Below are 27,275 nucleotides of genomic sequence, written 5' to 3'. Positions count from 1 at the left end.
AATCCAATCTGGCTGCACTTGGCTTTCTCCAATCTTAGTTTTAAATCCCTTCTTATTAAAAGCTTCTCTACCTATCATGTACTGTATTCTATTATTGAGGCAAAGGAATGTTTTATGCATACTTTAAAATAATTCAACATATTCACATTTCAACAATAGTCTGCATGTCCATGAACAGATGTTAGATTCAATTGTAATATGTGACATTTAATTATCAGCAATTATTGGAAATCATTAAAGGCACAAGGAGCTGTGGATAGGAATAAAACACACAACTATCATTTCTTCTATGGGCACAGCTCCAGTTAAACACTGTTTCTTTTCTCATATACTTAAACTGTCACAGTGTCAGTCAATGTATTATGTGCTTTTGGGAAATAGTACATCTGCATGAAACTTCACGACCATGTGTTACTGCTTGTGAGCATGAGGAGGTGCATGATTGATAAGGAGGACACGGAGGGTGTATGTGTATGACACATGTTCTCAGTGTGTGTGTGTATGTGTGTGTTTGTCTGTGTGTGTGTGTTTGTCTGTGTGTGTGTGTGTGAGGGGGCAGAGAGAGGGAAATGTGAGGGATGGAGGTTTGAACGATGGGGCACAGTATGACCTAAAGGACACATCTATTACAGTCCACTCACATACACAGGCACGTGCACATGCGCGTGAGCACACACACACACGCACACGCACACGCACACGCACACGCACACGCACACGCACACGCACACACACACACACACATTGTCCTATAACTTATCAATAAGTGTTGAATACTTGAGAAAACGAAAGCTCATTCTGTTTGACAGTGTAGTTGTGTGTTTGTGTGCATGTGTGTGTGCATGTGTGTGTGCGCTAAAGGCAATTTAATTCTGCATAGCAATGAGGAAAGCACAGGTCCATAATTTAATGATTCCTAAATGTCTACAACTCTGTGTGTCTGAATGGGTGTGCGCATGCATCAGTGTGTAACTACACTTGTGTTCATGCGACTGTGTATGTATACATACAACACACATACATGTGTACATACACATTTCTCGGTGTGTACGTGTGCATGTATCCAATGTATGCAAATCTCAGCTGCTTAATGATAATGTATGTGATAATAGCGTGGTACTAATTAATTTATAACTTTGCACTGAGGAGGCTGTTCCAGTGGCTAATATGATTCTATTACAGCAATTAGCCCACAATGACACTGGCTAGGTCACTCACAGACAGACACACACACCTTACAGTATACAAATCTCACTCTATCAGTGTGCTTCACCCTAACTTGCTTGTGCTTATGTTTCCATCACCTTCCACATTTTTTAATGTTTTGAGTAATTCCGCCTCCACTAATGTCCAATAATTAAATATCCTCTAATAGAATCAAAACTTTAAGACAATAACATAAAACTAGACAGAGGCCCTATTTCTCACACTACAGACCACATGTTCAACGCATGAGGCTATTGTTTAGATCATCACCTAAAATCAGGGGGTCGGTCTGAATCCTCGAGTTTAACTTTGACTCAGCAGCACTAATGGCCAAATAATGGCATAGACCAACTGACAACAAGCTGCTGCCAACCCTGCCAAACACTCACCTGTAAGGCACGGCTATGTTGCTGAAATGAGCGTCCAGGCATCACAAGTCACATAATTTTTGGTCAAATTTGGTCATATATCAAAGTATTGGACAAAGTGATTTTTTTCACCTAATGATAGTGCTACCTGAAAAGTTAAGGGTGTACCAAAGTTATAAATCCTGAGGGAGACATCAATGTATGAATCAATGTTTCACAGAAACCCATCCAATACCACAATACCATGAACCACAAATGTCAACCTAATGGGAGTGCTACAGGGAAAGTCAAGCAGTCACCAGTGTTAAAGCTCTATGAATATCTATACAAAAGTTTGGGGTAATCCAACCAATAGTTGTTTGGTGCTAGTAGTACTACAGGAAAAGTCAGGGAATCACCAAAGTCAATAGAATTCAACCTCTGGAGACCATGAATGTCAGAACAGATTTTCATATAGTTGTTGAGATATTTCAGTCAGGACCAAAGTGTTGATAGACTGACCGACACCCCTACAGCCATGCCGCTGGTGTGGCAAAAAACCAAGAGGTAGCCTGTAGAACAGCAGTACTGAGTGTTTCTCCAACCCAACAACTAGCAATTTAATAATTTCTGTAATAGTTCATAACTTTTTCATGGTTACTCATTGATAGCTTTTCTCTTTTGCTGTTTTACATTGTGTGCAATAAAACCGGGTGTAAATGCATGCGTCTGTGAATAACAAGTTTGTTCATTTTTACCTGGGCACGTGTGTAAGTGTACTTACTGTCCTCAGCAGTGTGCAGTGTGGCCCAGGGGCCAACTGTTTGCCCATGCTTGTGTGAAACCACCACTCTGAACAGGTACTGTGTGTACGGTGACAGACCATCCAAATAATAGGAAAAGGTATCGGTTGTGTTTTCCAAGAGCCTAGAACAAAAACAAAAACAGTTACTGACACATACCTGAATCTGGTCAAAAAGCACTAAATGCAAACAGCTGCTCAAAGAGGAACAACCAATCATTTACTTTACAAATGGTGATCTAGTACAATACTTGCTAGTGAATTTGTTTTTTTATTGGACAATATGGATCCCTACACAGACACACACACAGACACACAAACACACACACATACACATCCTTGTTTTTTGAGGGTGTTGTAACATATTTCATATAAGGAAGTAAATGCTTGTTTTATTTCAAGAAAACCTTGTTTTATGTAATCTAATGTGTTCTTTTTGAAAACAATTTCAAGTTTAATGTTAAGAGAATGTTTAATGTCAAGAGTAACACACAATATCTTGCCAATATGTACAATATTTTCACAGCTTTTGATTACATCCTCATGTCATACCTGATCCCATATCATATAATCATACAAAGGAATCCAGGACAAGGTAAAAGAATATTGTCATAAATGAGGGACCGTTGACCATTTAGCATCAGATGGATAGAAGGGATGAATGAATGAATAAATCAGGGAACAATGAGATTTCCATAGCAGAAGAGGAGGAGGGCATAGCTGTCTGATATATAATACATGTAGCTAGTCATTTATTTATTACCACAGAATGAGAGCCTCCTCTTCTTGGATTAAATTGCAATTTGTTGTCAGGAAGCATGTAATGAATACATATCAGATGCACACCCTCTCTCTCCTTTTATTCTATCCTATTTTCTCTACCTTTCTCTCTCTCTCCATCTGCCCTCTCTTTGATTTTTTTGTCTTTTTGACTCTACCCCCCGTCTCTCCAGCTCATTCCCTCTCTGTGTTTCTGATGGTCTGTCATATTGATGTGACATATTCAGCTGTGCTGTATAATGTACCCCTGTGTATGTATATGTGTATGCATATGTGTGTGTTCACATATTTTAGGTTTCTGTGCATACGTATGTGATATGTGTTGAGTGTGTCTGTCATGGAGTGCTTGTGTGTCTCTCTTTTTTGTATGCTATTTATTATCATATTTCTCTTTTTTTGTTAGGGCTTTGAACAAGTTTGTGGAAACACAGTGTCTGTGCATTTGATGCTCTTACTCACCGTATCACAGGCATCTGTGGCAATGTCCTCATTTGCAGGGTGAAGTGAAGAGGGCCTGGTGCATTGGAGTGAGCAGGGGCAGACCAGGATATATTCAGACTGATACTAGTTGCTTGGACCAGCCTCGGAGGTGACAACCCATCCGGGGCTGCAATGAGAGAGAAAGATTATGTTAAGATTGGGAAGGAACAGTTGAGCATGGAAGGAGGAGGATGGAGGTGATGGAATGAAGACAGACGACAAGAGAGTTTACATTATTAATCTTACTGCTTAACTGCATTTTGAAAGAATGACACCTGACCTCCAACTGGATATGGCTTTGCTTAGAGTGAAGTTTAAAAAGAAGAGATGATTGAGGAAATACAGAAGTAAAGAGAGAAGAGAGAGGATGGAAAGGGACGACAAAAGAGGGAAAAACAGCAAAGGACAAGAGCACCATAACCAGCTGCCAGATTTACTGATAAACTACCGCTACGATCTGGCTCTCTCTCGTTCACACCCACCCACACACACACACACACACACAAACACACTCAAAGACACACAAAGTGGTGTAACACTGCTCTTTCAGTAGTTCCCCACTTTTCCAGCTGAGCATGATAGCATAGTGTTAGGGTTGGAAAATCAGTAAAAACATCTTGATTCAGTATGATAACCATGTTCTTAGTGGAAATAGATGAGATGTGAGGAAAGACAGAATATAAAAGAGATAAGGACAACAACTAGAAGGAGAAAATGAGAGACAGTAGTGTTGACTGTGAAATAAGAGCAGCTCCTCCCTATAAAGTGACCCTTCAATCAAACACAGTGGTCTTATTCCACTACAACAAGACTGATTGCTGAAGACATCTTGTGCTAAGGATGGCTATTAGAAATGCACACACACAAGCACACACAAGCACACACACACACACACACACACACACACACACACACACACACACACACACACACACACACACACACACACACACACACACACACACAGCATGTGGAAAAAAACTCTTTGAGCACCCTTTTAGAATAATATTAGTAGTGGCTCACCAACATAAATCATCACACTAATAGCTAACTATGGCCATCATCCTCAGTACATACACAAAAACACACACACATTTAAAGCAAAAAAATAACACAAGCAGTCAATTTCCCAACACAGATCAGAACAGAAACCAAAAAATGCATTTTCAGTTGGACTTTAATTCATATGATCCAGATCAGCACAATTGTCATTCCTTGAGTGTGTGTTTGAGAGAGGAAGTGTTCCTGTGCGCGTAATCCTTGAAACACAGGTTGATTTCTGCCTCTCTGAGACACACACACGCGCACACAAAACACATACATCCCAAAGACACACATTGTTGGTGAGCCTGTGTCTCTCTCATGCTGTGTTAGCAGGTACAATATCAGAGGTGTCACTAATCGTTTTAAACTATGCACTTTTATGTTCACTTCTCTCTCTCTGCTCTCCTCCTCCTCTGCTCTTCTGTCTCTTGCTCCGCTATCTTCTCTCTGTTCTTTCATAGAACAAGGACGCATCAAGACAGTTTGCCTTAAAGAAGTCTAAAGAGATGCCAGAGGCACAGAGGTAGAAAGAGAGATAGAAAGAGAGGAAACGTCTGGTATTTAAAATTTATACTTTCTTATGCCTTTGTTTTGAACTTGAACAGTAGAACTTTCCGAAGTCTGTCTTTTGTTGTTCTCTGACTGAGAAATGGGTGTGGTGTGACGTGTGTGTGTGTGTGTGTATATGTACTAAACAATTTAGTTAATTAAAATTAGCTAAAGTGGTGAGATGTGTGTTCATAGGTGTTTGTGTGTTAGTGCGTGTTTACCGTTATACTCAGACTGCTCTGATCAGCTTTGACATTTATCAGTATGCACAATCAGCATCTATTCTACACAATCACAAAAACACATACATGCATACAGGCTTTTTAAATCACAAATACGTCTTCAGACCATTAAGTAAAATCAGTTATGTGTGTGTGTGTGTCTGTGTTTATCACTGCTACTGAATGACTCCTTCATCTTCTGCAAAGTATTTTTTTAAAAATAGGAATATTTTCAGTTAACCAGGATCAAAATTAATATTAGCATCAGAGTAATGGGATAAGAATTTGGTAGTGTTTATGTGTTGTTTGGTGAAATAAAGCTACAGTTTTGCACAAACAACAGCAACAGTTCTATAAACATGACATTTATCCTCAACTAGCCACCTAAATATTCCATGTAACTTCACAGTAATAGATTATTTTATATCTACACAATCTAATTCTTATAGTTGTTTAGCATACATCAGAGTTAGTTGTTAGGAGGAAAATCTTTGTGTGTTTTTGTTCTTAATGTACGTACCTGCTGGGGGCGTAGTAACATTGAGTTGTGAGCTGTCAACACAACCCTGTGTGTTGCAACCTCGGATCCAGAAGGTGTAGGTGTTGTAAGGCTGCAGGTCAGTAACAAACAACCAGCTGCCTGCTGCTGTACTTCCATCCAACACAACCTCATCATCTAAGAGAAAACAGGCAAACAGAAAGAGTGACATGTAAGGTCTTTGGACATGCATGATGTATATATTTAGCGAGGAGGAAGACACAGATTAGTTTTCATGGCACATTTATTTATTGGTGTCAATGATGGCAGAAAAGCAATTCATGAAAGATACACACAACAAGAGAGGGAAAACAGACGAGAATAGGAGCGAGTTGTAGAAAGAGGAATACTGACTGAGATTAACTAAGAATGATCAAAGAGAGGTTTCCATACTGAGGTTATGCAAGGGTAGTCAAAGAAATGGGATCAAATTACAATGCAATGCAAGCCTTTCCAATATATTTAGGTACACACACACACACACACACACACACACACACACACACACACACACACACACACTTTCTGTGTGAATTGATGAAGGCCGTGTGTATCAAAGAAACAAAAGGGTTATGGGTAACTAGAGTGAAACACCATCTCTCTCTTTCTTCTACACCTCTTCTATCTATCTCTCCACTCATTTTAATCTGTCTGTTCCTCTGTGAGGCACAGATCAAAGTCCCTGACTCTGTCTCTGTGTGTGCATGATACAGAGAGCGAGAGAGAGAGACTTGGTGAATCTGTGTAAGTCAAGGATTGGTGTGTGTGTGTTCAGCCGTTTCCCCAGTTCTCATCTCATCAATTTTCTTCCCCCCTTTTCTTCCCTGTCCAGTCCTCCTTTTCTATTTAATCTGATGTTTTGTTGTTCTTCATATATTCTCTTGTTTTTGCCTGCGATCTTTTATAATCCATGTCTGGAATATGAGCTTCTCATCTCCCCTTCCATTGTTTTACTACCACATGCCTTTATTCTTCCAGCTTCATACTATTTTTTTGTACTGGACCCCTGAATCATCTCCAGTGACATATTTTCTTCTTCTCTCCTGTTTTCTCTATCCCTATGGTTTGATTACTCTTCCTTTCAGCTCCCCTTTTCATGTCTGACTTTCATTCTAAGTTGTGGTGACGCTGAGATGAGCATGTGTGTTTATGTGCACACATATGCATCTCCAGCCATACTGTCCTGTTCTACTCATTTTAGATTAACCTTTTTTTTTTTTAAATTGTGCTCTCAAGAAGGCAGCAGTGACTACTGTATAATCCAAAACTTTATGTGAAAGTGGCTTGAGGAAAGGAGTTTCCACGGAAGAGTAGGAAGACAAAGAAGGAGAGAGCACATGGGCCAGGTTTTTTAGCCTGGAAGGCCCAGGTGAACCACCTACGTTTAGAACAGTGTAAATATCTGAGTGTGAGCATGAATGTTTGAAACTACGTGTTAATTGAGTAAAATAATCTGTAGTGTGATATCTACTGTTTTAGGTATGTGAGGCCATATGTGTGTGTTGGGGTTTAATGTTTATGAAGTGTCTGGTTTTATGTGTGTGAGAGAGTGAAGGAGAAAAGGAGAACACCACTGTATGTGTTACCTTTGCTTTTGTAGTACAGTGTGTAGCTGAGGTTCCCATTTGGTCTGGGTGGGGCCGTCCAGCGAGCACGGACTGATCGAGAGCTGTGATTGGTCAGTTCCAAGAAGATGGGGCCTTCTGGGGCCATTTCTAATGTACGCACCTCCACCTTAATAAAAGAAACAACAAGAAACAAGAAAACACACATACACTTGTATTCAAATGTATAAATACATGAGAACAGACACAAAGGCACTATAGCACGCACGCTCATACAGTGTGTACATAGAGAAAATTGTATCACTGCAACAGATGAATACTAAAGAATGAAATATGAAAATATGAAAACATAAAATCTGCTTCCATTTGATAAGGGTCATAATCGTGACTGACTGGGTTAGTTATGGTGTTGAAATATAATATGTTAACCAGTGTCATTTTAAAATGAAACCCTTCAAAACATCTGACAAGTATTTTCTCTGTCTCTCTTTTGTCCCTCCCTTTTGTGTCTCTCTCCCTCCTGCCACATTTCTCCTTTCTCTGCTGTACCTCTCATCTCCTCTTTTGTCTCTCCATCTCTTTCCACCTACTCTCTTCTGTCTCATTTCCTCCTGTCTCACTCTCCTGTTACCTTCTCCTCTGCTGCCCTTTGCATCCTCACTTTCCAGCTCATCTCTTGTTTTGCTCTGACCATTTACTCCATCCTCATTATTTTACTTTTATCCCTAGATTCCCTTCTTCCCTCACTCCTTTCTTCTCCTTTTCCCATCCATCCTGTCATCTCTTCCTATTCCCTTCATCCTGTCCCCCCCACCACCTTCCTCTCCTCCTGTTCTGCTGTGTCAGCTGTTCCTGCAGTGTTTGACTAAATATGGCGTCTGTATTGGAAAAATGCCCCCCAAAATGGCCTGTCGTCAGAGACATCGTTGAGTGTGGAGTGGCATTTCCTACCAAATGTCACTGTCGCCACGCCAACCCTCGTTATTGAGCTGAGAGAATCGATCACCTTTATGACACCCAGTGGCGCGTGCACACACACACATACGCACACACACATAAACTTTGTAAATGTCTGAGTAGATATGCTACACAAGTACCTGTGCTTTTGTGTGTCAGTGTCAGTGTTAGTTACAGTGATAATCTCCATTCTCGGTATAAAAATATCTGTTTACTGTCTTGTACTTTTCCTGCTCTAAATACTTAAGATAAAACATTTGCATATTTCAGAGGTGCAGTTTTATGTGTTTTATGTTTTTGATAGAGGCAACAACAGTTTATGTGGAATAAATATTATACTGAAGGGCACAGTGGTAAGCTCAGGAATAAACAGAAATAATGTCACATCAATGACTTATTAAGCATGCCTATCTTCTAAAATCTCACAAGGGAGACAAGGGACACACAACTGGTGTGTGTGTGTGTGTGTGTGTGTGTGTGTGTGTGTGTGTGTGTGTGTGTGTGTGTGTGTGTGTGAGAGAGCACTTCACTGACCATTGGTCCCTTGCCACAGCCATGTGCAGTACAGGCCTGAAGCCTGAGTACATGTCGGCTCCATGGAGAGAGTCCATCCACCACAAAGAATGTCTGGGAGGAGTTTAAAATAAGAACTCCATCGAGCCAGAGACCATAACTGGTTATAATACCTGTCAAAAGAGCACATGATTTTGACATACAGAAGAAAGTTGATACAGAGAGAGAGATACAGAAGAAAAATATAAGTTAAAGGAGTAAACTATCACTGTGTCATAGTAAGCGGAGAATCTCAGACAGGCAACTTGTGAGTTAAGTTTGGACTTTTATTAATACAAAAAGTTTACTGTATATGAGTAACACTGTAAAATATTTATAAATCAACACATTGCAGCCATTCCTTGCTCTGAACTCTACTATAGTCTAAACACAACATTATAACCCAAACTCTGATGTTGAACCGTAAAACGAAAGAATTCTGTATGACTGAAGAAAATGTCAGCACTTTATTGTCCATTAATTTGAAAAAGAATATCCATTCATTTAAATATGTTGTTGTTGATGGAAACACAACACATTTTTTGCATTTCTTTGGTGTCATTTTCTACAATGTTCACATTTTTTAAAAAGTTATTCATGCTTTGTTAGCATCGGCCACTAACATTGCAGTACTGTGTCCAGACTACGAGGAATCCCAATCACAAAGTGAGCTTTGCTATTTTAGATGCAGTCTGGGTCATTGGATTAAAATGTAAAAGAAAAGTGATTTAGGGGCTCCAGACCTGCCAGTCAATCTGTCCTAGTGTGATCCAATGATGAAAATAGAACTGAGACGACAAATGTAACCATAGGCGTTATGAGAATAAAGGCCCTGAGAAGGACAGTGGTACTACAGCGAACATACACACTCACACACACAAATGTGGGTGCGAATAGGTGTGCGCATACAAACTAATCTGCAGATACACACACACACACACACACACACACACACACACACACACACACACACACAGGTGCACCATATACCTACAAAGACACACACAGGAAGACAGAAACTTACACATGCTCATGCACACATACACCAGCACAATAATTACATTACATTACATCCGCCTAATAAAAAAATGAAACAGTACGGTGCCAAATGTGCTTTTCCTTAATAAAAATGCATACAGGGGGCTCAAAAGATCAGTGCTAAGAACTAAGAGTCTATTCTGCTTTAATCATGTGTGGGTTTTATTATTGCTCAATACAGATATACACACCTATCAGGGAAATGAAGACACAAAAACCCCACGGACGCCAGCTACATCTGGGAAGCTCTTAATGTGGCCAATCACATGTGTGTGAGAGTGTGAGTGTATATGTGCGGATTTCTGTGTGCTTGTGTGTGTGAATAAGCCCATATCAGTATAGTTTGTAATAAAGACAGGTTGGGAAATGAAGCAGCGAATGCATAACAGGCTTATTTCCCCTCTTTGTCTGCGTGTTGCCCCGACCTAATCCCCGAGAGGATTATCCCCCACAAATCCCTGCGGAATTGGGGAGAAGGGGGGAAAGAGAGAGAGAGAGAGAGAGAGACAGAGAGAGAGAGAGACAGAGGGAGGGAGAGAGGACGAGTGAGAGAGAGGGAGAGAGGGAGAGAGAGAGAGAAAATAAAACAGGATCTCACTCCTCTGGAGCCCATTGCAGTCATCATCGTCATTTTTGCCGTCCATTTATGAAAAAAAAAAATTAAATGGAAAAAAAAAGACACTGAGCTCTTCTCCCTTTTTAAGCAAAAATTAAAGCTTTTTAAGCATGAGATAATCGGGTAATCATGATTAAGTGTCTCCCTTGTTATAAATTTCTGTCATCAGATGAGAAAAGCTTTAAGTAATTTATCCAGGCTAATATGCACACACATCACAGGGTTTATGGTGCGAAATGCACTCATGTGGCATTAAGCGTAAAACACACACGATTCACATTACACACACACGCATTATGGAATTACACATACTTTAACGAGCGTGGCAGTAACATTTGATAATATGCAGCAATGCATTTGTATGTTAGAGACTGTGAAATGGGGTGGGAAATCCTCAGATGGTTTTCATCACTCAATTCATTTGGTGTTATAAGATACAGCACTCGTTAATACACTCCTTGATAATTTATGTTACTGTTCTATTCATGAGAAATACACCGTCTTCAGGATACTATGTGGCAAATATTGTTACTCAAACCTACTATATTTGAGCTATTTGATGTATCAAGTTTTAAAAAGACAAAAGGAGATCGTGACAGATTGACCTAGGTGCTAAGTAAGATACTTCATAAAAGGAGCATTCATATTTCATAATATATTTCAAAGCTTTTTTTTTTTACCTTTATGAAGGTATACTTTATGCTTAAATATTATATATACATATTTTCTTTAATTTATTTTATTAGGGTTTATTACTGATTTAGATTTTTTTCTTTTCTCTGGTCTGAACATTTCTATTCAATTTATAGGTTGATGTTTACAGTTAAAGTTTACAGTTGTATTCTGTAGATTACTGAATGCTAATGGGTTGTAGTCATAACCAATTTGAATAGGGTTTTAAAAAAGTAAATAGATAAAAATAAAAACATAAACTATGTTTTGTATCGATTTTAGAGCATGATGTGGCCTAGAGCAAACAGTTGTCTTTCACAGTTATAAACTATTTGCAATATTTTGAATTTTTGCAAAGTTGTATGTATTCCCAAAACTTCAGATACAAATATACTGATTGATGATGCATCACTCTGAGATCTTTCTCACTGCAACACCTTAGTATATTATGTAGTTACAATTTTACTTCATGCATTTTAATTCAGAACTGTGTTGTGCTATACTAAAATATATGCACAGTTGTGTGATAACTTTTTTTAAAATGTTGACGGATCAAGTCAATAGCCATATTCCAAATTGAGATCCGATGCAAATGAAATACACCTTGGCCAAGGTCTGTGCGATGGATTTTAAGTGGTTTCAAGTAAATTAGATGAAGGTAAGAAAAAGAAAGAAAAGTGAGAGAAAAGGGAAGCCACTGTGAGTCTATGTGCTTCCAGCCTGCAGTTCTCCATTCAGTCAAAAGGGAGCACTTTTCATCCACTTAAAGGAGCGCGGTGAAGCACTGCCCTGTCACTCTTGGTGTCCGTCAGCCTCTGCCTTAAATTGTATGTTCTCTCACGCCATCTCTTCTGTCTCTCTCTACTTTATGCCCTTTTCTATTTTCTTCTTTTCCATCTCTGTATCTGTGTTATCTCTCTCACACACAAGAATTGTTCTTTTTTTATGGTCACATGTACAGGGTATTTGTACAATGTACAGGTTTAGATATGTGTTTGATTTGTGATAGACTGGGTTATGGTAAATACTGACAAGTTGTATTCTATTCAACAGTTCAACTTGTGCTGTTTTATCATGATTCTTGTTATTGTTTGTCTTTTTTCTACACTTTTTAATCATTCATTAAGTTTCCAATCACTTAACTGTATCTAATAAAATATATTTAAACCCACATGTCATTGTAAGCTTCTCTCTGTGTGTGTGTGTGTGTGTGTGTGTGTGTGTGTGTGTGTGTGTGTGTGACTGTAGTTATCTCATATTTGACATTACTCTAAATGTCAATGTTGATAAATGTTTATGTGCATTTAAATGTTATTGTCTCTGTGTTAGAGTGTATGTGCTAGAGTAAGCATGTGTCTTCTCACCATTTGGAGTATCAGGAGATGTCCAGCTGACGTTGAGAGCATGGGGGGACAAAGGAGTGACCAGTGGGGCAGGAACATTCTCTGGGGTGCTCTCCTCAGTCTGAGCCTGGCTGGGGGGGCTTAGGGTACAGCCACCTCCTGTGCAGGCCTGGCGTGCACACAAACACATTAATGTATAGATGAAAGTAACAATGGAAATCAGAAAAATGAAAGAGTAAGGGACTCACGCCTAGTAAGACGGTGTAGGCTGTTCCAGGGGTTAGGTTGCGGAGTGTGTGGTCTTCAGAAAGTGCTGAGCTGTTGTAGACTAACACAGGCTCTAACCCGCCATGTGAGAGGAAGATGGAGTAGAACTCCAAAACACCATTGACCTGAGAGGGCCGGAACCACCTGGAGATGGAGAGAGGAATTAGAAAAGATGAAAGAAACAAATACTAACTAACAAATAATTCACTCCAAAACTGCGTCTAACTGAACTGGGGTGGCAGGAAATGAAGAGGAAAGAGAAAGATGGGATGGTAACATGTAATAAGGGTCTGCTGCCAGAATTGAACCGCAGATGTTTATGAAGGTTATGTGGCATGTGTCTTCATCAGTAGCCTACCAGGTGGACCCTAACTGAAGTTTTCAGAGACTAGATCCTAACTTAAATATTACCATTTTGTGAAACTTCCCATAATTTCAGAGGGAAATGTTTTACATTTTACTTCACTACATGAATCAGATGAATGTAATGTTATGTTATTTCATCTTATTATTAACAAACTACAGTAACTTTTCTGTTTAACAACAGCCTGAAATGCTAGTTCTTACAGGTGTATGCCTTCATGACACAGAACTCCATCATTGTTGGAAAACTCCACATGGCTTCACTAACTGACATACTGTACTTCTTCACTGTGATGACCAAAGTCACTGTAGCCGACTACATTTAGGTATAAAGATAACTTTGAGTTGTGACTTGCAATAAAGAAATAGAAATGTACACATTTTAAATTTAATTTATATGCTAATGTATAATTCAATAAATGAACCAAAATCCTGGACTGTCTTCTTTATGTTTTGAACACAGAAGACCACTGATAAATATACTGTAGAATCAGATGACGTCTTACACATCAAAGAACGTTGTTGAACTTCATTGGCTACATGAGTCAATTTATTTTTGTTTTGCAAAATTTAAATAAGTATTCTGTTGTCACATACGTACCTATTTATGTTACAGCACACTGGTAGAACAGAAATACTGAAATAAAAGATAGTAAAACTGAAAAATATCTGTGGGATTGATGAGACGTTCTTTTGTCTGAAGTTGCTCTGTGTATCTGTGCACACATACACGCAAATGTTGTCACAGGTCACTTTTGGGACATTACATTGTCCTAACCACTAGGGGCCTGATTTACTAAAAGCCTGCGTGTGTAAAAAACGCGTGCAAACTTGACATCACCCGCAAAAAATGTGCAAGCTGATCGACTAACGCGAGTGCAGTGATCAGCAGGTTAATACCTGCCCTTCAATTATTTATAGACGCATTTTCCGTCAGTATAATTACCTTCAGGTTTGGTCAATCACAAAGTGTGTGCTAAATAACATATTTGCATTTTGTCCTCCCATAAAGACATGCAAAACTACCCTAACTTTAACCACTGACCCAAAAATCTGTATTTTACCACTTGGGGACATAACTTTTGCTCCAAGTTGGACAAGCTGTCCACAGCTAAATCTGAAAATTGTCCCCAACGCCAGCTTTTGACAGAGCACATGCACACACATGCATGGGCACAGACACAGACACAGACACAGACACACAGACACACACACACACACACACACACACACAATTGAATTATCACAGGGGAGTCACTTTCAGTTTACTAGGAAACACAAAGTATAAATTGAAGCCCTGTCACCCACAATGTGTAGAAAGAGTAAATAGTTGGATGAAACACACACATCACTTAAGTCCTCTTCTGATGGTGGTGTCATCATTATAGCTTTCACTGGAGTTGTACAGCACTGGACGTGAAGTGAGTGTCCACTGTTGTGTGACACTGTTATGTTCAATCTCTTTAATATACAGTGCATGATACTGGAAGCTCATACACACACACCTACACACACACCAAATAAATAACAGTAAAATCATCTCCAATAGAGAGAAAGAGGGAAAAGGTAAACACAGTGTTGTGACTTGTTTCTGTTGAAGTTGTCAGATAGATTTTAAGCTGTGGTTGTGCAAGTTGCGCCAAAAATTACATTTAATTTTCAAAGTCTGATGAATGTTATTAATTTTGAGAAAAACACATCTAGGAAATAACTTACAGAGGAGCACCAAAACATATTTTTTATAAATAGTCTTGAAATTCCCAGAGAGTCGCCCAGCCCTCCTGGCATAGTAGCAAGGGGAGGCCATTTTAAAACGTGATGGATTCCTTTCTTGGTTCCTCCCATTAAAAGCCAGTTTTTGAATGACTGATGAGTGTGTGTTAGCACACAATTAGCCACTGTGGCTAATCTATCACATTTATTTTAAGATTAATATGCTGTCGATTGGCATTGTGATGTATGTCCACTTTTGAAAAACTAAATCAGAGGGGAGTTGTAATAATCTGTATCATAATTCAATATGGTAATGGTTTTAGAAAACCATTGGTTTTAAGAGTGTGTTATGAAAAGAAACAGTGCATATTAAATTGAAAACCATGCACTTTAGGCTTTCAGGTGTTTTCCTGCTGCTCTACATTTCACACTCCATAAAATCGTATTGGTGTATCAAATAATTATGAAAAAGACATTCAAATATTGAGAATGAAATCAAATCAGAGTTAAGCTAGGTATAGTATATTCTACTTCATGTAATGTGTGTCATCAGGTTTGGTGTGTTTGTGACTGTGAGCATGTCCTACAGTGTTAGTATGTTTGTAGCTGTGTCTGATTGCATGTGTATGAATGTATTTGTGTCAGGTATTGTAAGATGAGGGCAGGGAATAAATCTGCTGATATTGTTTTGTTCACATTCTACAGCCTCCCTAAACCTTTCTCACAGTCTCTCTCTCACTGTTTGTCTTTTTTATTTCTTATGTTTCCCTCCGTTCTTTCCCTTAAAGCTCACAATTTATCTTTTACTCTTCTCTCTGGTCCACGTTCCCTTTTTCTGTCTTCACATTTCTCACAGATGAGCTCTCTCTCTGAGCTTTTCTCACAGACACAATAGAGAGATATTGACAAAGTATGATCTCTCAACCTCTGCCTGTTACCAATGTGCTAACAAGGCAATACACATCCTTCCCACACCTAGTGAATTTATAGTTGAAAAACATTTTAAATGCCCAGGGTATGATACATTTCACCGTCCTACAGACAGCAATACTCTTATGGATGATATACTGTATCACACCTCATAATTTGTTTTCATGCTGTCAACTGTTTATAGACTAAATATACAAATACTTGGCTTGTTTCCTTTGCGTGACATTATTGGCCTCATTCATGAAAAGTTTCCATGCAGAAATGATTTTAACTGGAACGTATGGAATTTGTGAGAATGTTTTGTTTCCAGATAATTGTGAGTAAAATCAAAATTAATGTGGTCATGACTGGCCACATGTACATTTTGGTAAACTGACACTGTTTTGTGGCTCCATAGTAAGTGGGTAAATGCAAAATATAAACTGTTTCGATCGAGTTACTTTTTCAAAAATGTTCAAGACAATAGATTTGAGATAAATCAAGACAGCAATTTATTTCCATGTGTGCATGCATGTGTGTGTCAACATTTAATCACATTTCACCACTGCATCAACTGTTATATTGTTAGTATTATTATATGATTTATGTGACATTTTTGCTTTAGAGGCCTTATTATCCTTACTGTTATCAATCCCATTTGTTTTTTTTAACATTTAGTTTTTGATAAAATCAAATGCCAGGTGAATAAAAACAAATGAGTGCATTATATACTCTTTAAAAATGATGTGGAACAAATTTAAGACGATAAAAACATTCAAATTAGGCCAAATTAGTTATATGATTCCTTCTCACTGTTACCACTCCTACAGTACATTCAGGTGCATATGTATATGTATATATGTAGATGCACTGCTTACCCAGTATCATCATTACCTAGACGGTCACATTAACCACACATTCACACACAAACTCATTTCCACTCAGAAACAGTGTGCTTTTGATTTACTCCTTCTTCATGCTCTCACTCACCTCCTGACCATTGTTTAAGTGCGAGGCTATATGCCTGTGTGAATGTTTGTGTGTGTGTGTGCATGTACTGTAAGTGACAGTCAGGACACTAAAGGCTTTCACACAGATTGACTCTTACAGACACTCACATACTTGCACACACATATGCAAAAAAAGAGGAAGATTTGCACTGGAAAGATCCAGCTTCCTCTGCCCCCTCCCTTTTAAAGGTGAAAGGTCAAGTGCAGAAGAATATTCTGCATGGTAAACACAACTGCAGAAGGTCACTGCCTCTCTCTTTCCCTTCCCCTCTCTCTTTATATGTTACAGACACAGTGGATTAAATTACATTTAAAAAGCTATAATATGTCTTGAATTATTTCTATTCTTACCTTATAATTTTCACTGATCCTGAATCACTCTTTCTCTAAAAACAAGATACTGTAGGTGTACACACACACACACACACACACACACGCTAACATTGCCAATGTGTCAGATTCATACACCTAACACATACTGTTGCAGTGAATAAACAAATAATTCAAATGGCTGTTTTAAAACTACGTTGCCATACAGTGTGTGTAGTAAATGGACAGTGCATGAAAGACAGTTCTGAGAGTATGAGAAAGCATACATGTGTGAGTGTGTAAATGTGTGGGTTCTTACTCCACCAGAAGAGTCCGCGAGTCCAGCAGGGTAAGAGTTGGCGCTTGTAGTGGCCCAGGAGGAAGCTGAGAGGTCAACATTGTAACTTGTGAACTGTTGGTGCACCCCACAGAAGTGCACACACTCAGTACAAAGACATGGGTGGAAAACACACCAAGACCTGAAACACACACACATACACACACACACACACACACACAGTGATGAAGACACATCAAGTTGGCAAGAGACAGGGACATGCATAAAAATACACTGTTCAATGATAACTCAGATTCATAAAACAAAATATTGAATAACATCATGAGACTAAAGTTGCCCTAAATATTCCTGAGTATTCACTGTTGGCTCTGTAACTTGATCATTGTTTCTTTTTCAGTCTCTATTTTTGTCACAGTCTCAAAACTATTCTCCATCTGTTCCACTGTTGCAATCTCACTCTCTGTAATACAATCTACTCTTGTGCATACTGTGTAATTACTATGTCCATAATCCTTCCAATCACTGTGAACACCAGACACTCGACATTATTAACCCAGCATGAATGATATGTGCTCTCTTGCCTTCATTAACTTACAAAGACACACAAATACACTGTTGGGCAGTGTGATGTTTTGTTGTGTGTGTGTGTGTGTGTGTGTGTGTGTGTGTACCTGTATGTCTGTAAAATGAAAACGAGTGATAATTTATTCTGCTCATCAAAATGCCATATAGGAGTGTACATTCTTGTAGCCTGTATGTTCTATTGTGCATGTATGTGTTTGTCTGTCTATGAGGAGCTGAGCGATACGTGTGTCTTGTTGTGTGTATCTATTCACATCCTGGTGCAACACTATTCTCAGTGGTATGACATGTTTCGTACCTTCTTTAAGTCTCTTCAGTGAAAGCTTTCAAAGCAAATTGTGTGTATGCATGTGCGCTAATGTTAAGTGTTCTTTGTTTCTCTGCTGCTTAATTTTCAAATGCGTGTGTGTGTGTTTAGTGCTCTTTTTCAAAGTGCTATTCCCTTGGTAAGCACTGAGATGCTCTTCCCTCTTTCAAATGCTAATCCCCCACTCCATTTTGCTTTTCTTCACTCTTCCCCTTCTCTTTACACCGAGGCCTCATGCCTCTACAGTTCTCTCTCTCTCTCCCTCTCACTCGTCCTCTCTCCCTCCCTCTCTCTCTCTCTCTCTCGCTCTCTCTCTTGCTCTCTCTCTCTCACCAGTGATGTTGTGTTGTCTGTCATTCCCCCTGTAGACCATTTGGTTGTTGTGATAGAGGAGGTACTCTGTAATGCCTCCGTTGGGCCTATCAGTGGAACAAAAAGTGAAATGAGGGTAATATTAGGATGTTTATTTAAAAATATTATACTATTTTCATGTTCAACTCTATGGCATATATATATATTCAAGGTATATTTATTCTGGGTGAAAATATATGGGCTAAATAAAAGCAGATAAAAATTGTACATAGACGTTACATTCTCATCAACATTCTACCATTAGCTTAACTGAGATTTTGGTGTGTACTTTCTTATTGAACACTTTACAACTTATAGAAGAACAACATAACAACATGAACATTTGTCTTGTATGTAAAGTAGAGTGAGATGATGTGTTGTGTGTTACCTTGCTGGAGGTTCCCAGGTAACATAGAGAGCTGAGGGGGTTGAGACTGCAGCTGGAGGAGACACCCCATCTGGAGCTGAAATTTGTTTTTAAAGAGTGCTCAATTTTACGGAAAATATAATGTTAGGTATAAGCAAATGAAAGTAAATGATACACCCATTTTATTATTATTTCCAAAACATATTGTATATTTTTAACAATTTAATTCTAATATACAGTATTATTTATATATTATTATTCTATATATTTAGGGAAAAAGTAGTAATTTCACACATTAACATTAAAATGAATCCACTTTAAACTAAATGGTATACAATAGCGAGTCTAACAATTATCTTACACAGCCTCTTATTCTATAGCTTTAGATGTCAAAGATTTAAAATTGGGTACACATTATGAAAATTGTAATTTAATTTCACAAAACGCTCAACACTGACACAGTTTTAGATCATTGTTTAAAAGACTGCAAGGTATTAAAGAAGAAAACAAACATGATCTTATGTTCCTTAATCTTGTGAAAAGGGTGATAAATGTTCCCGTGCTTAAGGGGAAGGGGGTGTAAATGTGTCTTTATGAGTGTTTTAAAAAAGACTTTGGAAAAGGAGTTCTAGATAAGTTCTTTCTCCAGTCTTCCTAACATGGTTTAGTCTCTTAACTCTGGGCTCAGTGGGAATCAATACAGTAATCTGTTTTTTTCTTTTACTTCAGATTGATTTTTGCTGTCTCTGCACTGACCCCTGCCGTCACATTATCTCTCCAACAAGGCCAGTTAGTCCAACACAGATTAATGCAGTGACTAACATATGAAGAAAAATCTTTCTTTTCCTCTTCCACTCCTCCCAGATAAGAAAAACATTTCTCCCCTCTATATAATATGTCCTTCACTTTGTTGTAAAATGCCTCATTCTTCCCCACCATCCAGCTCATTTTCCTGTTCCTGTTTATTTCATTCTGACCTCTCCCCTCTCTCTTGTCTCATTGCCCTTTTTCTCCCCTCTTCACTGAGGCGACAGAAAGAGTGTGACGTGTGTTTTGTTTTTTTCTGTCTGTGTCTGAACTTAAAAGCCATCATAAATGAATGCTACTGGCAACCGATGGAGTGAGAGAGATGTTCTGTTCATGCGTCTGTGGATCTGTGTGTGTGCTTGTGATTTGCAGTCATACCTTCCTCCGGGGTTGTGAGGCTTGATCTCAAATCATTATCATCACCATTGTCATTACGAAGACTCTCTGTGCAGCCAAGAGGAATACAGATGCTTACAGTGATGATGTATCGAGTGGAGGGGGTGAGACCTGACAACACACCTGGAAAACACACAAGTATGTTGGAGGAGGAGTGAACCAGAGAGATACTGAAAATATACATAGAGGCAGTGAAAGAAAGAGTTTCATAGAGGAGATATTCAATTTATTGTGGGGTGTGCCTCTATGGTTTTGAGGTTGAGACAACGAGCATGAACTGGTAAGCGCCTTGGGACTAGTGTTGCATCGCTCTCCTTCTCTTCTTTTCCTGTCATCTCTCCACTGGTGCTATCTAGCCCAAGGCCCCAAAATTAAGAGAAATGTTTGTGCACTTTTTAACCTAAAGAGAGATGTTGAAAATGTTTTTTTTTTAAAAATCTTTTTGTTTTCTTACAGTACGCACATATTATAAGCATATTACCCACTAATGAAACAGAATGTACAGTGCTTCATATCTACAGATATTTGGTTTGGTTTGGCTATATTTGGCATCTATGAGGTGCTGCTGTTTTGGTGAGTCTGTGGAAGCAGCTGCAGCTGTCAATCCACAGCAGAAGTGATTGAGGCACCTAATATTGTATTCACTCTGACAATATGCATATTCAGTGTATACTTATTTGTTGCACAATGAATATAATGAAATTGTGAATATAGTCACATAAAACTAATGAAAAGGCTCCACTATCAGCCAATCACCTTAAACACCCTATCTGAGTAAATGCTCTTTACTGTTCCCTTTCAATGTGTGTTAGATCATGTGTCAGTATGCTTCAAAAGTGAAATGAAAGTGCTTTACTTGTTCATTTCTAAGTCTCACTGTTGCTAAGCAAACTTCCTGGATTTGGCAAATGATGAGAGTGTATACTCATTGTAAAGCTTCAGTCGTCTCACATTGCTTTTTTTTTGTGCTAGCTGTCTCGGCCCTCTCCACTCCTCTCCATACAGTATTTCTTCAGTCACTCTTTCACTCCCACTCTCTTCTCTTCCAACCTCTCCAACTCTCCTCACCCTCAGTCACCCTCTACTTGTCTTACTTTCTACTTTTCTTTTTATCTCTCTCTCTCGCTTTCCACCATCCTGCCTCTCTCTCTCACTCTCTCTCTCTTTGTTACGCATATCTTTTAATTCAATTAGGGGCCAGGGCCCCACTCCGCTGCCATTACACCCTCATTTGCTTTCTGTGTTTTTTAGCCATTGGTGTAATTCTGCAGTCAGGTGTTGAGGCCATCATAAATTAACCAGAAGCCTTATCATGGTGGACTTAATGTCTGGCAAAGAGAGAGGGAGGGAATGGAGAGCAGAGAGAGAGACACTGAGAGAGACGGAGACAGAGAGCTCATCTTCATATTTGCCTGGAGACATGGCAGAGTGGATGAGAGGAGGGACGAATAGCAGCAGCGGACGCAGACATCATCATCGGTATAAAAGATGAAGTGAGGAAAGATCGAAAAATGAGCAACAGAGAGAGAGAGAGAAAAGGAGTGATGCCAGGGTATGACATCATCAGGGTAGTCCTGAGTGTCTTGTTCCAAATGGAGACAGTCTCCTAAATCTGGGGACTTGCCAAGGAGACATTAATGGGGTTACCTAGGACAGTGTGTGTGTATGTGTGTTTGTGCAGAGAAAGAAAAGGACAGTGTGAATGTGTTTTTACTGAGCGTCAAAATGCCCTTAAAGTTCTAAGAAGACCATGGCAGGAAACCTACAAATTATTTAGTTACAATAAGTTGAACAAGAGAACAGATACAAGTTTGGTTAAATCAAATTATCCATGTTGAAACTGCTGCTGCTTGTCTAAGATGTTTACGAGGCTCTTATCGACCAAAACACAGTTTAAATCTTCGGAACAGGGATGCACTTTAATTCATTCATTTGTTGATGCCCTAGGTGAAACAATGCAATTTAATATATATATATATAAATATATATATATATACTGCATATAAAAATATTTCATAGCATCAAATGATTGTTTTACCTGTGAAATTTCCATTCGCCAGGTATACTGTTTTGATAGGTGGTGCCTCTGGCTGGTCTCTATTGTAGGCTCTCAACTCATATCTTTCAATCAGCCCTCTAACGTCAGTGGGTGGAGACCAGCTCACCTTGGCACTGAAGCCATCCAAACTCTGAACTGAGGTAGGAGGCAGTACAAACTCAGGTACTAGGAAGAGAGAGAGAGAGAGAGAGATATTAAGAATTTGAAGAGAAGAATACTGTGAACCAGGAAAGAAGGAAACAATTAATAATAAGCAGTAAAATAAACAAACAAACAAATAAATAAACAAATAAAACAATCACATACAACCATTAAACTGAAAAATACATACAGTAATAACATAAGATAACCAAAGACAAAAGAACCATAGATTCAATTAACAATTAGCAAAAGTCAAAACAAAAAAATAAATAAATAAAAACAAATAGGGAAAATATAAAAGATGAAAAGCAAAACAATAGGTCGGGAGTACATGAGGTTAAAGAAAAAGTGCCCCCCCATCTCTCTGTGTTTTAATAGGACCAGTAAATCATACCTCACCATTAGCATAAATAGTATTTATGAGAGTAGTAACTTTTTCAGCACTGATTTAATACAGCCAGCCATTCATTCTGGGCTATATTTCACAGCAATCAGCCTCCCTCCCTCTCTATAGCACTCCCCTTCTTTCTCCCTTTGACATCCTCAGTCATTCAGGAAGGTCCATCTCCTTTCTTCCCTACGTACCTACCTGCCTTTCTCTGTCTGTCTCACTGCCTCACCACCTACATTTTCTGTCTCCATCCATCCTTCCATGTTTCTTTATAGCCTTTCTCACTCACCTATGCTGGACTGAGCCCAAGAGAGGATTGGCTTAGTGTCAACTCTTAAAATTGTCAGAAAAGGAGCATCACAAACAGCATATATAAACAGTAATCTGTAGAATAGATTATATTAATTATTACATGTCATATGTTATTTTTGTAAATCTATCTTACTCTTTTATCTTACTCATCGTGCTTTTGTTTTGATTTTCAAGTTGCTTCATGCTCTACGTCCTGCAACCTTTTTGTTTTTCCTGTCAGTCATAAAGTTCCTTTTTCTTTACAACTTTCTCACCTTCCCTCTCCACATCAGCTACTCCTATGTCCTATTTTTATTTGTTCCTTTCTTCCACCCTTCATTACCCAATCACCTTGCAGCTTTCTTTATATCCTCCCATCTTCCCTTGTTGCTGTCCACTCTTCCCTGACTCTTACTACTTCCTTCTTCCTTCCTCCCTTCCTCCCACTGTTCCTCTCAGTCCTCGTCCACCATCCTCCTCGTCTTCCCTCAGTTCTTTCTGTTTTTAGCACTTCCACCCACCCTCCCTCTCCTCATTTCCTCTCTGTGGTCATAGCATAGCAGACCTACCAGTGTATCGTTCACTACTAACGAGCAGCTTTATATTACACAAGGGACCACACAGGCCATTCTGGGTTAACAGCCTTTTACTGGGATGCCCTTTATAGAGGCCTTATCAATCTCTCATACCATCGGGAACGCGTAATATCACTGGCCCTGGAGAAGTCTCACATACTGTACAATATATTAGCGCTTTTATATTAAAAATCTCTTAAGAACAAAGAGAAACACTTTAGAGAGAAAGTCAACAGGCGGGAACGTTTACTCCTTGGAAAAAAAATGTAAACATGTTGTAGCCAGCTTTCACTCAGACGTATTTTGTCACGTTTCACATCATTTTTGTTGGTGATTGAGAGAGAGATGTCTTACCTTTGCCTCTGCTGCGTCCTCTCTGCCAAGGGCCTGCTGCCCAACCTCCTGCAGCCAAGGCCACAAACCTGTACAAGTACTCTTGTGTGTTTATGCACATGGGAGGAAGGATTTGACATGGAAGGAGAATGAAAATTAATGAACATTGACTTGGAAAATATGTGAGGTTGCCAACTTTCAACGTCCATCCATAAATTCTCCTCCATTGTATTGCACACTGGAACGAAATGCCGCTGTTGATTTTGGTAAAAGACAGTTTTGTATTTGACAGTGAACCACTGAAGCATGGGGTCCCAAAATATAACATAAATATTTATAAAACACTGAATTTCCTGTCTGTGCATAATAACAGTATATTGAAAAACATGTATATACACAATAATGTCACAAATGCAAACAATGCTAAACTCCTTATCATAATTACTTACTGAGCATCAACTGACTCATATTAGTGTAGTTATGTATATGTTTACTGTGAATCTTTACCAGTGAAAGGCTGTAGACTATAATCTGTGGCTTGGGTCTTTTTCCCAGTGTAGACCAACACTGAATCGTTTCCTCTGCAGTTGTACCGGCTTTCACTGGTGGGACAGCCGTCCAAGTATACTCTAACAGAATGGCGGGTGGCAATAAAGAGATTAATACTTTGACGGACAGGAGGGGTTGTTTCATCACTTCGTATGGTAAGACCCCTTACGCAACCTCCTAGACCTGTGAAAGAGGAGAGAAGAAGAAAGAAGAGGGAAGAAAAAGGAGAACGTGAGACTATATCTTTTTAAAACGTTTATGAAATGCTTATCTCTATTTTACATGGTTTCACTTTTTAAATAAGCCCCATCATCCTCCACTTTTATATTAACACCTTTTATCCTCATGCACCAAACTCCGTCACTAACTGACTAATTGGGTTTAGGAATAGAGTTGAAACTAAGTTGCATCTCTGTGTAAACGCAAACACAATAAATAAATAAATAAATAAATCACAGAATCAGTGCAGTTGGTCAACCTACCAACCTACCTTATTCTATCTCCATCTCATCACATCAGCATACGATTGCAAACATGACCTGTAAGTACCTATGCTCTCACTTGTATAACTCTAAAGAAGTAAATCAAAATAATTGTAATTACAAGTAATTACATGTCACAGTTGACCAGGTAAATATATATGAGGTATATGAGGTTGGGAAAACCAGGTAAAACCTAGAAACTGAAGACAACATTCTGCACTAATCACAGTCAAATAAAACACACACAGCTACTATTTTGATTGTGTGAACATGCTGATACTATGGGCCTCATACCCACAGAATTCTACAGTACAAAATTACAAATAGAAGTTTTCTAGTTGTCTCTTTTGCATGTTCATACTCTATGGTTGGTATAATGTTATCTGTATAATGTACACTACCGGTCAAAAGTTTTAGAACACCCCTCAAGTTCCATCTTGGTCTTTTTTCCTAAGGTAGTTCTGGCATAGCTTGGACTTATGTTTTGGGTCATTATCTTGCTGTAGGATGATTCATCAGTCACAACACCCTCTTCCAGTCTTCAGTAGTCCATTGGTGGTGTTTCATGGCCCAGGCAAGCCTCTTGTTCTTATTCTGACGTCTTAGCAATGGCTTTCTTGCTGCAACTCGACCTGTCCAACCTGGAACTCCAAGTCTTCTCTTCAAAGTTGAAACTGAGACTTGCCTACTACGACCAATATTAACCTGTGCTTGAAGCTGTTGTCATGTGAGCTGCCTATCACGCAAGCTGTTAACTCTCAGAAACTTGTCTTCTGACTCTGTAGTGGCTTTGGGTCTGCCAGACCTCTTCCTTTCAGAGTTTCCCCCAGTTTCTGAATGCTTTTTGATGGTGAAGGAAACTGTACTCACTGACACTTTGACTTTCTTCACAATTTCTCTGTAGGAAAGAGCTACATTTTTAAGTGTTTTTGTATTATATATTGTATATATATTGTAATTTTCAGTTATGGGTCACCTTACCTTTTTTTAATCTCTGGCAGTTCACCACTTACCTTTATACCATTTCAAGCTATTCATTGGACTTGAACTGCTTGAATTTCAATAAAAAAAAATGGAACATTTTTTCTAAAACTTTTGACCAGTAGTGTATGTATTAAGGTGCACCATTATGCGTACACATCTCACCATGTTTGTGACTTTGGCTGTCAAGAGCTGGATGGATGAGCTCAGTGGGCACGCCCCCCACGTATAATGGTGTATCCACTCTCAGCCTCCCTGCTCCTCCCACTCGCCTTGTCTCTTCTGCCCAATCACCGATGTCGGCAGAGATAACGTAGCCACGTTTTGCCAGTGAGAGCTGTTTCCAGTGCCCATCGCAGTAGCTAAGCCCCACCCACATGCTGAGTTCAGTCACATGACCTTCACAGGCAAAAATGAAGGACAGGAGACCGCCTTCCAGCTCCACCTAAAATATACCCCGCCCCAAAAGAAAATTTAGTTGGGTAATTAATGCATTTAAATAATCATTTTAAATATGTATCTGCCCCTTACCAGCATGTAGTCTTCAGTTTGTGTATTGTATGTAAATAGCAAGAGCGCATTGAGCTGGTCTGTTCTAAAATCCATAGAAATGTCAAAGTCCTCTCCCCCACTGAACACGTCTTTGCTCAATTCCAAGTAACCTGTAAAAAAGAGGAAATAATTACCTACAACATATCATTGTATTATCTGGCTAAGGGCTAAAGACATAGGGCAAATTCTTGGCAACTTATCAAGAGAATCTGAAAACATTTCTCTCAAGTTATACATATGGGTAAGTGACGTATTTAATGGGGATCTATTATGCTCATTTCCCATTCTATGTTGTTATTCTGGCACAGCGCTAGAGTAGCTTCATACGATTCACAGTTCGAAAATGTATCTTATATCGGCCCTTTATGCAACCCCTCAGTTCAGCTTCTGTCTTTTAACAGCCAGTGTTAGCTACTCTCTCTTTAATAAGCCCTCTCTGTTCTGATTGGCCAGCTTTCTGGATGTCTGCCGAGTCATTTCAAGTTACTGCTGATGCAAACTCAACATTTTCTGCTTTACTGCTTTGTTAAAA

The 27,275-nt window shown here is 39.0% G+C and overlaps 1 protein-coding gene across 1 annotated transcript in view; it reads right to left on the bottom strand.

The window, feature by feature from the left end:
* The window catches only part of ush2a (Usher syndrome 2A (autosomal recessive, mild)), a 208,947-nt gene that overhangs the window by 92,647 nt on the left and 89,025 nt on the right, over nucleotides 1-27,275 (bottom strand). The window contains exons 33-48 of the mRNA XM_053317023.1: nucleotides 26,723-26,853; nucleotides 26,357-26,636; nucleotides 24,687-24,911; nucleotides 24,201-24,281; nucleotides 22,428-22,613; nucleotides 20,372-20,512; nucleotides 19,208-19,283; nucleotides 18,802-18,887; nucleotides 17,601-17,760; nucleotides 12,959-13,121; nucleotides 12,732-12,879; nucleotides 9,024-9,175; nucleotides 7,554-7,701; nucleotides 5,950-6,105; nucleotides 3,595-3,742; nucleotides 2,338-2,480 (exon numbers count right to left, since the gene is read on the bottom strand). Of these exons, the coding sequence (XP_053172998.1) occupies nucleotides 2,338-2,480; nucleotides 3,595-3,742; nucleotides 5,950-6,105; nucleotides 7,554-7,701; nucleotides 9,024-9,175; nucleotides 12,732-12,879; nucleotides 12,959-13,121; nucleotides 17,601-17,760; nucleotides 18,802-18,887; nucleotides 19,208-19,283; nucleotides 20,372-20,512; nucleotides 22,428-22,613; nucleotides 24,201-24,281; nucleotides 24,687-24,911; nucleotides 26,357-26,636; nucleotides 26,723-26,853 (2,424 nt within the window). The remainder of the gene's footprint in view (nucleotides 1-2,337; nucleotides 2,481-3,594; nucleotides 3,743-5,949; nucleotides 6,106-7,553; nucleotides 7,702-9,023; nucleotides 9,176-12,731; nucleotides 12,880-12,958; nucleotides 13,122-17,600; nucleotides 17,761-18,801; nucleotides 18,888-19,207; nucleotides 19,284-20,371; nucleotides 20,513-22,427; nucleotides 22,614-24,200; nucleotides 24,282-24,686; nucleotides 24,912-26,356; nucleotides 26,637-26,722; nucleotides 26,854-27,275) is intronic.

Source organism: Scomber japonicus, chromosome 1 (genome assembly GCF_027409825.1).
Source record: "Scomber japonicus isolate fScoJap1 chromosome 1, fScoJap1.pri, whole genome shotgun sequence".
Lineage (NCBI taxonomy): Eukaryota > Metazoa > Chordata > Actinopteri > Scombriformes > Scombridae > Scomber > Scomber japonicus.
The sequence above is the reverse complement of the archived record's forward strand: the minus strand, read 5'-3'. Positions and strand labels throughout refer to the sequence as shown.